This window comes from Trichomonas vaginalis, chromosome I (assembly GCF_026262505.1).
Source record: "Trichomonas vaginalis G3 chromosome I, whole genome shotgun sequence".
NCBI classification, from domain to species: Eukaryota; Parabasalia; order Trichomonadida; family Trichomonadidae; genus Trichomonas; species Trichomonas vaginalis.
The window spans coordinates 2,779,337-2,791,689 of NC_067203.1; the positions used below are offsets into that span (position 1 = coordinate 2,779,337).

At 32.6% G+C, this 12,353-nt stretch overlaps 9 protein-coding genes and 2 pseudogenes across 11 annotated transcripts, besides 2 other annotated features; 3 read left to right on the forward strand and 8 right to left on the reverse strand.

Moving 5' to 3' along the window:
* Window positions 1-1,084: 1,084 nt before the first annotated feature.
* On the reverse strand, window positions 1,085-1,321 carry TVAGG3_0917130 (N-acetylmuramoyl-l-alanine amidase family; the record flags this gene model as incomplete). The annotated part of the gene is made up of 1 exon (XM_051252067.1): window positions 1,085-1,321. The coding sequence occupies one exon, from the start codon at window positions 1,319-1,321 to the stop codon at window positions 1,085-1,087; it is 237 nt and encodes a 78-aa protein (XP_051077641.1).
* Window positions 1,322-2,574: 1,253 nt separating this feature from the next.
* TVAGG3_0917140 (regulation of tocopherol cyclase protein) lies at window positions 2,575-4,348 on the reverse strand (the record flags this gene model as incomplete). Its single annotated transcript, XM_001299203.2, has 1 exon — window positions 2,873-4,348. The coding sequence occupies one exon, from the start codon at window positions 4,346-4,348 to the stop codon at window positions 2,873-2,875; it is 1,476 nt and encodes a 491-aa protein (XP_001299204.1).
* A 40-nt stretch (window positions 4,349-4,388) lies between these two features.
* TVAGG3_0917150 (uncharacterized protein) lies at window positions 4,389-4,646 on the reverse strand (the record flags this gene model as incomplete). The annotated part of the gene is made up of 1 exon (XM_051252068.1): window positions 4,389-4,646. The coding sequence occupies one exon, from the start codon at window positions 4,644-4,646 to the stop codon at window positions 4,389-4,391; it is 258 nt and encodes an 85-aa protein (XP_051077642.1).
* Window positions 4,647-4,769: 123 nt separating this feature from the next.
* Window positions 4,770-5,408, reverse strand: TVAGG3_0917160 (regulation of cilium movement involved in cell motility; the record flags this gene model as incomplete). The annotated part of the gene is made up of 1 exon (XM_001299202.1): window positions 4,821-5,399. One exon carries the CDS (start codon window positions 5,397-5,399, stop codon window positions 4,821-4,823), a length of 579 nt encoding a protein of 192 aa, XP_001299203.1.
* A 334-nt stretch (window positions 5,409-5,742) lies between these two features.
* Window positions 5,743-5,807: a mobile genetic element.
* Window positions 5,808-12,353: part of a mobile genetic element that runs on past the window's edge.
* TVAGG3_0917190 (uncharacterized protein) lies at window positions 6,096-6,416 on the reverse strand (the record flags this gene model as incomplete). The annotated part of the gene is made up of 1 exon (XM_001299201.1): window positions 6,096-6,416. The coding sequence occupies one exon, from the start codon at window positions 6,414-6,416 to the stop codon at window positions 6,096-6,098; it is 321 nt and encodes a 106-aa protein (XP_001299202.1).
* On the reverse strand, window positions 6,560-7,087 carry TVAGG3_0917200 (protein of unknown function, DUF4107 family; the record flags this gene model as incomplete). The annotated part of the gene is made up of 1 exon (XM_001299200.1): window positions 6,560-7,087. The coding sequence occupies one exon, from the start codon at window positions 7,085-7,087 to the stop codon at window positions 6,560-6,562; it is 528 nt and encodes a 175-aa protein (XP_001299201.1).
* TVAGG3_0917210 (uncharacterized protein) lies at window positions 7,088-7,210 on the reverse strand (the record flags this gene model as incomplete). The annotated part of the gene is made up of 1 exon (XM_001299199.2): window positions 7,088-7,210. A coding segment is annotated over one exon (123 nt), but the record flags the coding sequence as incomplete, so codon positions are not given.
* TVAGG3_0917220 lies at window positions 7,835-8,090 on the forward strand (annotated as a pseudogene). The gene has a single exon. A coding segment is annotated over exon 1 (256 nt).
* On the forward strand, window positions 8,254-9,108 carry TVAGG3_0917230 (protein of unknown function, DUF4106 family; the record flags this gene model as incomplete). Its single annotated transcript, XM_051252069.1, has 1 exon — window positions 8,254-9,108. The coding sequence occupies one exon, from the start codon at window positions 8,254-8,256 to the stop codon at window positions 9,106-9,108; it is 855 nt and encodes a 284-aa protein (XP_051077643.1).
* TVAGG3_0917240 (uncharacterized protein) lies at window positions 9,530-9,789 on the forward strand (the record flags this gene model as incomplete). Its single annotated transcript, XM_051252070.1, has 1 exon — window positions 9,530-9,789. A coding segment is annotated over one exon (260 nt), but the record flags the coding sequence as incomplete, so codon positions are not given.
* Window positions 11,584-12,347, reverse strand: TVAGG3_0917250 (annotated as a pseudogene). The gene has a single exon. A coding segment is annotated over exon 1 (764 nt).

Genomic DNA, 12,353 nt, shown 5'->3' on the forward strand with positions numbered 1-12,353 from the left:
ATAAACATGATTCATAATCTTTTCATAATTTTCATCAGTTATCTTTTCATAAACGTAATTTTGTAAATCAGCAACTCTTAACGGGTCAACCTGACAAAATACTAAAGTATCCCTGAAAACATAATATTTCAAAATGATTTCACCAAATGATTTGGGATAATCATCGAACGCCTGAAATGCTAACAAATCATTTACCGGAATAATCATATCAAAAGTGACATCAACTTCTTCATTTGCTTTAGTGAAAACTTCTGAAGGGTCAATATATTTTCCACATACTGAGTTATCATATTTTTGAACATTATTATATAACGAATGAACAAACTTTTTAACTTTCCTTTCTGATTTTGGTTTATATGTTGCAAATGCGAAAGATTCACGGGCGCAATCCATCTGAAGATAACCGGCATCACCTCTTTCGGTTTCTACTTCTAATTGTTTAAAGCTTTGATTTGATGATTTATAACCAACGAATAAACGCATGCATTTAAAAGCGGCATCACATGTGAAAGCTTTATTTGAAACTAGAGTTGCTTTAACTTTGCGTTTAATATATGTGTCACCTAATTGATTCACATCATGAGCCGGATTTGTAATTCTTAAATGAGTTTGTTTATCATCAAAATATGGAGTATCAGAGTCATAGCATGAACTTTCAAGTTCTCTATAATATCTTCTACCGTCATTCTTTGCGAATATTTCATTTATCTTTTCAAATGAATGAAACACATTTCCATTAATTGGTTTAGTGTTTGGCACTAAATAGTTAGTCGTCATTTATGATGAAATAAAAAAATCAAAATTAAAAGATGAAAATGAATTTTTAATTTTAATGAAATAATCAACTATGGCGGCAGGATTCTTTAAAAAGTTATGGGATAAAGTAAAAAGAGGAGCGCATAAAGTTTGGGAAACAAAGAAGAAAGGAGCAAATTGGATATTTAAGAATAAAGAAGCAATTAGTGACGTTGCAGAACAAATAGCACCTAATGTTCCGGTAAGGGAAGTATTAAATAAAGGAGATAAAGTTTATCAAAGACTACAACCGATACTAAGATAAAAATAATATTTATTTATTTTTCCACTACTTTCCTCCTATTTTATTAAGTATTCCTTCAGCAATTCCACCAACTGCGTTACCTGCTTGTGCTCCCATCGCTGGATTACCTGCTTTAGCACCTAATACTCCACCTATGATAGTTCCTGCCGTTTTCGCTACTGGTGCCAAAAAGTTTGCAATGGGTTTAATAATCTTTTGATGAACCCAACTTGCAGCTTTCTTAATTCCTTCCCATAACTTTTTAAAGAATCCTGCCGCCATTTCTGATTTAATATTAATTAAAAAATATATTTCATCACTTATATTCTAATTTTTATTTAATGATAAATGAAACCGATTTTAAAAATAAATGAAACAGAGGAGGAAGAAATAAGTGAAGATGTTCAAAATAAAATAAACATTGTTAAACCCATTACTGAAACAAAAATTTTTTCATCTGTTGAAGAATTTAATGACTATTATGCTAATAATAAAAAATTATTTGAAGAATTGACAACATGTAAATTGAATAAAATGTTTAAAGTTGATGGATTCAAAATTTCAAAAATAAAAGGTGTTGTTAGTTTGAAATCTATTCCTCAATCAAGAATCACCGCATTAATGAAAATTGATGATTTAACAAAAAGAATAGAAATTATTGAAGAAAGAATAAATCAAATAATTGATATCATAAATCATGACTCGTTGAGCCCGGGTCCTTAAAGTCCATCACTGAGTTCAAGGTTATATTCATCAAATATTTCATTATTAAATGCAACTTCTGCTAGTTTATTTATTTTTTCAATACGATCATTTGAAAGTCTATCGTTTAATTTTTTCTGAAGTTTTTCATTTTCTAGTTCTGAAACTTTATTTGGATGATATTTAAACCCGTTAAATTCTTTTTCCTCAGTTTTGATCATTAATTTACAAAGAACTTTTGTGGTTGGAATTCGTTTAAACCATTTATCATTAATATTTGTTATAAATTCAATATTCGGAATTAATTCCCAAATTTTTGCATTTTCAATTAATTTATTATCAATTGCAAAAGCAATAGGTTTAATATTAAACTTACCTTTATAATATAAACTTTCTACATAATCATCGAAATAAACATCTACTTGTTTAACATTTTCAAGAATTGGTGAAAGAGCATCCATTAATTGATTGACGGTTACGAATCTTGATCCACTCATTTTCTTACGAATTAAAAAAATAAATTATTCATAAATGTCAGAAGAAAATATTTAAATAAATTATTTAAATTTTTTTACTCTATTCAAGAATTTTATTTTTGATATAACTCATTGAATTCAAAATTTTTTAAAAAATTGACACCATATTTGGAATCTATGCAAAAATATATTCTTTTTATTAATGATAATATAGGAATTGTAGGAATAAAAACTTTTTATAAATTATTCATAAATTTTTAAAATCTGCTATTCGGAAGTATGTTCAAAAATCATTCAATTATGTGAGAATTCTTACGATTACAAAAAAGGTCACACAACCCGCACTCATATACTACTTTTTTTAACATAAAACATAAGTATGCTGAGATCTTGTGGTTTTAAAAGAACATCTAACAAATGATCAAAGGTTAACATATAACAAACATTAGATTAAAGTTTATCAAAGATTCATAATAAAATAATTAAATTCTTCTATATAAGTCATTGTAAAGACAGCAAGTCATTGTACATTTGTTGAAATGATTTTGAATCTGAAACAAATGTAAATTTAAAATAATAATAAAATTCATGATTTTAAATAGAGCTTTTATAAACAAAATAAGCATTAGTATAGTCTTAATATATAGATAGAGATTTATGGTACATCAACCCGGAAATATCTTTTGAAAAATTGTTGGTAAATGAAAGCAGAAATTCCGCTTCCAACAAGTCTCGAAGCAAATGGAACAACCGGCCAATTTGAGTTAGTTTGGTTCCTAATTCCACTGATTCCTGTAAGTCCTTCAGCGAAAGCGAACATCTGAGGTGTATGATGCTTAAGAACCTCTTTAAAGGCCATTCCTGTGTTCCCTTCCATGGCGCTTCGTTGAATTGTATGAATATTGTAACATAATGCTGTTGCGCAGCGCTCAGCAAGTGGTTGTTGCTTGGAGCTAACAGCACTGGTCATCAGTATTATGTTCATAAGGTCGTCCTTGTCGAAATCTGTAATAGGATGGTACCTTTCAAGGGCGATTTTGCCATTTCCGAACAAAATATTGCTCTTATCAATATTGGGAACAACAACGCTATGTCTAAAGAACATAGATGAGAAGAATTCTGTCAAATTATAACCAATAGATTTTGTTATCGGTAATTGGCTGATGGCTGGAGGCTGTCTGGAGGTAACTAGAATATTGTCTCCGCTCAGTTCAGTGTTTGGAACTGGAATTGTTACTGGTAAATTTAATCTTTCGACTTGAGCAACGATTTCTTCGAAATTCGATTCTGGATCGATACCAAGTTTCTCAATGAGCTTCATTCTTGCGGAAATTTCTTTAGAAATATTCCATGAGAACCTGTTGATGAAAGAATTATATAAATCTCTCTGAATTTTCATGAACGGAAGGATGTTAAGCGGTATCTGTAAGAGTCTGAATGGTATCAAATCGATTTTTCTCATTCTGTCAACGTTGGGAGGTATAATTGTGATAGTTACTGGAATTCCGTTTCTTAAAACGCCATCCCTCTTAATAATGGAAGGAGAAGCGGAAAGAGTAGCTGATATTTCGCGGAATATATTGAAAAAATCATAACCTGTCTGCTTCCTGAAGAGTTCTTTGATTGTTGAAACTGGATATTCATTCAAAGTAAGGTGATTTGACTTCTTGCATACTGGATAACTCGTTGTGATTGCAGTAAGCGCAGCAATTTTAGCATTTGGTGGAAGCGAAAGTAAACTTTTTGCGATGAACTGATGAATCTCTTCATAAACACCTCCATTCAATCTTAAAGTCATCATTAATCTTGTATAAAATCTTTGTGTGGCTGCAGCATCATTGAAAATGGTCGAATTTGGCATTAATTTGTTGGCTAACTTACTAAATACAATATCGGTCGCTGAATAGCCTAACGTTGTTGTAAATCTACTAATATGGAATACACCGGCAAATAATTGACGTATCAAATAGCTTGAGTCTTTGCCTCCAATGATCCACCAACCAAGATTTCCAGTGGAAACCGCAGATAATCCGTCAATCGCTTTATCATTGAGAAGCTTGTTCTTTCGAGTGAAAGTATCAATAAAATAAAATCTGCCAAAATGGAATAATTGATTCTTCAAAAAATTCATTGGAAAATTGATTTTTGACAATGTAAAATTATTTTGTAAATTAATGACAAAAATGATTAAAACGGTTTTGACAAGGCATAGTGGCTGAAGAGAATTCGGTGAGGGTACCATACTGAATGGGTTCTCCATTCTTCATCCCTCGGGAAAGTCCCCAGACAGTTAGCATAAAGTGCAGGCCGTGATGGTGACCAATGACTTCGCTGGGTTTAAAGACCTTGTCGTTGTGCATGTCTGCTCGTAGAGTTATCGAATTGGGTTCTTCGGAATCTACCACAATGGGGCTCACTCCTTCAGCCATTATCACCTTTTTTTTAATTTTAGAGGCCAATTGCAATCTTTTTTTTTATATTTTATTATTTTTTGAATATTCGTTTTATGAGCTGATCTCAAAAAATTACATGAGTTAATGAAAAGTTTGTATTTAATCAACAAAGTTTTTGGGAATAATAAGTCATGGTCGCTCGGATTTCGATTACTCTTCGCCTTCTGGCTTTGTAGGAATAAGTCTGTACTCTGGTGGAACTTCATCTTCTGTGTAAAGTCTGTCGGAGAAGTAAATCCGGCGGACACGGCAATTAGCGAAAACTGAAACTCTGAGTGTTTCTATGTAGTTTGTACCATAGGCACGGCGAGTGAAATCGCTCAAGTTGAACTGAATTTGGTTCCAACCTGGGTCGAGTCTCATTGGAAGTGTGCAAACGAATGGTTTAACACGTGTTTTAGATTGGAAATTGGAGGCGCGGAAACGACGTCTCATGTTCATATCATCGAGAACTTGGATTTCGAATGTGAAGTATTTCTTGAGATATTTAAGAACTAAAACCAAGAAAGGAAGCTTAATAGCAAGCTCTTCCTTTGGGTCTATTGGGCATGTGATATATGTGTTATTAACTGTTGTGCTAACAATTTCGAGAACGCAAGAACGGATATCTGGATCTGTAAGTCTTTTAATATAGCCATTTTCAACGTGCTGCTCCCAAATGCTTAATGGCTTGGAACCAACGGAATAGAAAAGGTTCAAGAAACCTGCCTGGTATTTATCTCTGAACATTCAAGTTTGAATATAATAACGTTTTTTGTTTGCTTTGACGAATAGCAACTTTACAATTTTACATTGTCAAAAAATGCTTTATGAAGTTTTTGGAGCATATTTCCTATAATTTGATACAGATATATGCAAATCAAATAAATAACAAAGATAAATAGAATCAGTTTAATTGAATATCAAATTGATAAGGAAATAACTTAGAGTAATGATATAGCACTATTTAAATATATTTTTGGGAGATAACTTGATTAAACATAAATACTGACAATGTGTTGTCTGAAATATATTTAAAAACCTTAGGGCTGTACAAAATCGAGGAAAACATTGCCGTGCGGTAATATAGGGTCAAAAAAATCGCGCCTCGGCGGCTCCGCCACCTCGGCACTATTAAGTGCGCATTATATTTAATATAGTTAGTATACATATTTTCAGTACGGTGGCACTGCGCGCCATCTTACTGAAGATATGTCAATCTGACACTTTACAAAACCACTAACGTATATTTTACATCACAGATGTAATATTTCTAATAACCTTAAACTATTTCTGCCACGTAAAGTATTTATCACATAAACCACCTCATCTCATCTCTCTGTACGTTATATATTGTGCGCAGGTCATTGCCCATGGCAACTCCCCACGACACAATGCACGTGCATGAAAAAATAAACGTTCTCACTAACGTTCACACTAACGTTCTCACTTACAAAAGTATTGCAACTCCTCCCATTGCTGTGCTTCATATAACAGCTCATAATCTTCTGACTCACTTTCTTCTTCATATAGGTCAAAATCACTGTCATAGTTTATACCTGTAAGTTTTGACAAAGCTAATGAAACACGCTTACCGTTTGTATCATATGCTTGTATAAACTTTCCATTATGCTTGTAGTCATAAACGCTCAAACTAACTTTACCCTTTCTCCCTCGTATCTGATAGAATGTATTTTCACGAGGAACGAAGAACAAATTCTTGAACTCATGACCGTTGTAGTTTGTTATCTCAATAGTTTTCGTCATTTATATAAAAATAAAATAAAAAATAAACTTAAAAATAAATGATATCACCACCCTCACACGTATGAAAACATAGCACAAAAATAAATTTAGGGTAGATGGTTAGATCTAACCCGATTTCTAACCTCTTTTCTACCCTGTTGAATTCATTGCTTTATAACTCTCTTCCTTGGTTTCTTTTTAGTTGCTTTCTTCACGTCTGTCTCCAACTTGACTGTCTTTCTTCTTCGGCCGTAATGATACCAGTTACTTCCACCAGTCAATGGGTCAAATGGTCTTTCGTAAGGGTTTCCATACATTCCATAGGGACCATACGGAAGAACTACTGGTGGAGAAGAAACATTTTCTTTAGTTCCATCAACTCTATTTAAATGCATTGTTTCACCTTTCATCTGGTCATTAAAGTCTTTTGCGTGTTTTGCAAACTCATCGTCCTTTCCTAAAGCATTTTCTGACTCAGTCGCAACCAAATTGGATGCTTTATTTATGAGCCCCATTTTATTTAATCTTAACTTCTTTGCAACCCAGCCTCCAATCTTTCCTTTATTTGCATCTAATGTCTTTGAAACCCTTCCTCCACTCATTTTATTTACTGCGTCATAAGCTCCAAGTGCTTTTGCTCCAAATGCTAATGCTTTTGTTTCCATTGCGCCTAAAGCTGCCCAAGCTACCATTTACCCCATATTAAAATCATCTCTCTTCAATATTATCTCATAAAAGTTCTCGTTACTGGAGAAAGTCAATGAAACATAAGCGTTCTCACGGGCTTCGCCCTCACCGCTTTGCGGTCTATCTAACTTATTTCTTATATCATCTATACGCTTCAAAATGTCTGAACAATTGCTAACATCTTCTACAACAGTTATTTCATCATGAATGACCTTCAAGAACAAGCTCATTTAATATGCTATTAAAATCATCTCAATAATGAGTCCATCCTTTCCATCTTTAGGTAGCACAACATCTTTCATTGAAGAAGGTTCGACAAGTCTTATGTTAAACTTACTGACAAAGTTTGTTATACTATAATGCTTTGGCGGCGAATACATATAGTTTGAAAGAACATAATATAGATTCTTCAGCAAATTCACTTATACTGGATTTTATAACAATGTTCTCACGAGACCAAAAATACACCAATTGACAATCTTGTAAGGCAAAATCCTGCTGAACCTTCTACTGTAAACGTCGATGGTAACATTCCACGAAGGTCATCTATTGACATCGTTGAGTCACTGAATTTAAAATATTTCTTAAAGCAATCGTCATTATCTAACCATGCAATAGCTAGCTTTGAAGTTTTCATTCGAATATACATCTGCTTCATTAAATGTAAATCCTGACTTCTTTGCAGAGATGACTTTAAAATCTATTGAGTTTGTTTCAAAATTATATGCTATGGTAACTTCTGAAGGTAATGGATGTCCTTCCGCAGTCAGTTGTTCTCTCACTACCGTTTGAAGCTTTGTGTTAAAAACTTTCATGTCATCTCCTGTGTCTAGGTTCACATACACAGCAACAGGAAAACTATCTTGCTTCTTTGTTTCATCATTATATCTCAAAACATTAAAGTTCTTCAATAATATTGTTCTTCCTGCTGGAATACTTCGAACCTGTCTGATTTCAATAGCTTTCTCACCTCCTACATACTCTACCCAGTGTCTTGGATATTCATAAGTATACTGACTTTCTTGAATTTTGGTTGGTTTCATCAATAACGTGTTCATAGTATATCTTTATACTCTTGTCAGTTAGACTCGGTGCTATGTTCTGAATATTTCTGACTTGCATTTTTAATGGAGATAAAATGAAGCATTTAATACATGACGTAGATGAAGACATGAATGAAACTACAGACAAACTTAACTCTTCTCTTATTCTTCCTTTCAGTAAGGACTATGAGTTCTGTTCAAATGGTGTTTATTTCTATTGTGGAAAGATGGGGTCAGGAAAGACATTTAACCTCATTCGTCATATACTCATAACAGAACGTTTAGGAAATGACTCATATTATGACCAAATCATTATATCAGCAACTTCAGACTCTATGGACTCAACAGCGAAAACATTTATGTCAAAAGTTCAAGCCTCTGTCGTTAAAGTTCCAGACAGTGAACTCATTGAATTTCTTCAACGTTACATTCGACGTAAGAGGAAATATTATGTCATCGTTGAATTTATACAGTCAGGAATGCAAAAGACTTCTGAGGAGATGGAAAGAATTATTGACAAACACCACTTACGTCAATACTCAGGAGTTTACGATATGAAACGACTTACAAACTACATTCTATCAAAACTTTCAAAATACCCCTTCAAAAAGTATCCTTCAAACACTCTTCTCGTTTGTGACGACTTCGCTGGTAAAGGTTTAGTGTCAAAACCAGACTCACCATTAGCTAACATCATAACTAAAGTCAGACATTACCATTTAACTGTAGCAATACTTATGCAAACATGGCGTTTTCTTGCTTTAAACATAAAACGTCTCATAACTGACTTCGTTATCTTTCAAGGTTTCTCACGCTATGATATTGAACTCATTTGGAAACAGTCAGGTATAACATTACCTTTTGAAGAAATTTGGGAAGCATATAAGTCTCTCATCTCTCCTCGTTCATACCTTGAGATTCATATCATGACTAATACCATTAAAGTCAAAAATATTCCATGGGAACGACCAACATTGTTTTAAAGTTTAACCTTCAATTGACTGATGGTAAACAAATTCCATGCATCTCTGTCGCCATTTCTGTTAATATTTTTGCTGATTCATATCATCCACTTCCCCATCCGTTAGCTTTTGAGGATATGCGTTAGAATAGCTGTTCTTAAATGAAGGCTTTTCACCTTTGAGAGCATAAACTCTATAACTTTCTGCATACTTTATGTTTGAACCTCCTGAGCCATCATTGACATAAATTTTTATAGGCTTCCACCCTTTGTTCATATTCCTGCTTCTTCCCTTTGCTCTTTTGTTCAGTAGTTCTACATCTTTATACACAGCACCTGTCTCAGTGAATTCAACAATATTTTCATTCGTTAGCTTTACATTCAAACCCTTGTCGAGTATATTGTTCATTTCATACATATAAAAGGTTTTTATTCTATATGAAATGAGAAGCAAATCCATCTTAGCTGGTGCCGTTAATGTTCCAATTGAACCAACATCAAATGTTGACTCACGAACGACAAACAATATTGTCATAAAGAACTATAGTTCGGAGTGTTTGAAAGAAAAAGAACCAGATCTTAAGTCGGTGAATTTAAACTCAGCTTCAAACGCTAACGCTACATCAGATGTTAAGTTAGAGTATCCACCACTGGACCAAATTCTTTCAAGAGAAGCCAACGACAACCCTTACACAAATGTTCAAACAAATCCTTCAGATAACGTAGACCATTACCTTCTTCAGTTATACCAAACAATTTTACTCAAAGACGATAAGAAGCTTTTGACAAATCTTATAAGTAAGAACCAAATAATTCTAACAAAGGAGGACCTTGAAAATGTTATCTCACGAATAACAGGGAAACAATGTGTCATTGACTATCTTGACCCTGAAATCGAATGCTGTGGTCAAACTCCACTATTCATGAAAATAGGTAACATCCGCATCATTGAAATACCAGGTACTCCAGGAGTTGAGTTTAAGTATAGATATTGTAATGCATGAAAAATAGCGTGACTTCATTTTTGACAGTTTACAAATGTAAAGTGTTGCATCCTTAAAAACTTGGAAATATATACATTCATGAATTATCTTGTATATTAATTGAAAATCCATAAAACCCTAACAATATTTTTTTCTTAAAAAAAACTATAAAAATATAAATAAAATTAATCGTTAAATAAAAATATTTGATATTAGAATTTTATTGGAAAAATAAAAAACTTAATATTTTAAAGAAATACTTAAATACTTGAATGTTTTAACTTTTACATTATCATATAGACTCTCAAATTATTGATTGGAAACGGTTTGAGGGTTATCAATTTAAAAAAAATTGTGAGTTTTTTAGATTTTTGGCAATGTTAAACGGTTAATTTTTTCTCAAAAAAATATTTCGAATTTCCGAAATTTTTGACATTTTGGCTGAGAACTATGGTCTGCGAGGTACATAGATAGAATCAGTACCTCGCAGACTATAGTTCTCTATATGGCGCCGAAAATTTTTAGTGAAATGTCGTCACATTTCACCAAAAATTTTTCGGCGCCATAGGAAGAATTGGAGGGTGTGAGATACTATTACATGCTATAGTACTCACACCCTCCAACTCCCAATCAAAATCGCATAAAATTTGATACTTATCTTCAGATTACCTCCCATTATAAAATATATCATTGCTATCTCATCGTACTATATTTCCACCCTATTGTATTTAAAAATATAAAATTTTTTTGATAATATATTTTTATATCTTGAATTTTCAAACAATATATTCACAGATAATATAATGGAAAATCTATCTCAACCTAGCCTTAAAGTACCAAACTCCTGCTTGCATTCTCACTCACAAATATTAAACATCCATCTCCAAAAAACTAAATTCTTCACAATTTTTTTAAAATTGAGAACATTAAAAACGTATGCATTCAATAATTTAAGATACTAACAAATATTACAAACTTCAAAATATCAGATATTAACGTTTTTCAATTAAAAAATATCATTTTGCTTTTCAATTCGAACATAAATCTTAAATATTTTTAATTAATATCTGATTTACAGCATTATTATCCATTTATAAATCTGACAAATAAATGACAAAACCATCAGAAATAGCGCCACTTTTTGTCAAAAGTGAAGTCACGCTATTTTTCATGCACAACAGATATTCAAATGAGTATACAAAACTATCTACTTACTATAAATTATGTCTTAAATATGTTTTAGTAAATTAAAACAGTCAGGAGGCTCTTTGAGCCCATCTTGGCGCTTTGCGCCGTTAGTCAAAAAAATTTTCAAGTTAGCAATTTGTAATATCTATCCAAAACTTCTTCAACAGTATCGAACTCATCTTCATAATGCAAACCTAATCTTATTGACTTGGTGCAGTTTTCACTAACACAATATTTTTCTGTTCTCTTGACTGACATAACTAACTCATTTGTTTCATCAAACAGCAACAACCAAAGTTTATGACCTAATACATAACATTCATACTTTATATTTTTAGCTCTGAGTTCTCTTGTAAGCCGTTGCATTTAATATTTTCTAAAAAGTCAACTTCAACAGTCATTCGCACTGGTGCCTTCAGTTCTACAGGCTCTCCTTGAAAGTCAACAAGTCTGAATTGCATGTCTTTCAAATTATGAGGACTAATGCGAACCCATTTACCTAAATGAGTTGCTGTGACAGGAACGTTTGGAATGAACATTGAATTGACTGCATAACAGAAAGACTTATATTCTACTGAACCTTTACTATTAACTCCTGAAATACCTGTGACATTAGCTATTTTAGACTCAATGTACAAACAATTACCATAACATACGTATGGAACAGATTTCATCTCAATCGTTTTGTCAACACTTTTCAAAGGAAATGTCATATGGTATGCACCCAAAAGAAGTTGTACTCTATGACTCATTCTTGGTATCTTAAACTCTTTCTCGCTGCTGAACTTCAATGTTCCCTCAGAAGAGAGTTCGACATCTATGTTGTCAATAGTTTCTTCATTTATGAGAGCATTTAACACTCCAGCAATTTTATCTATTCTATACCCAGCTCTATTAGGAAATGTTATAACACTTCTTTTGTCATCTATTTCAATCTCTATGAAATCTGTTTCATTGTTATGACAAAAGTTGCGATAGTATTGAAGTCAACAACTCTGAAAGCAAGCGCTTCATTCTGAAGACCTAAGTTTGTTTGTAGCTTTACTGTCCCGTATTCGTTTGGGTCTGTACTTTGCAAATAGAACAACATTTTATT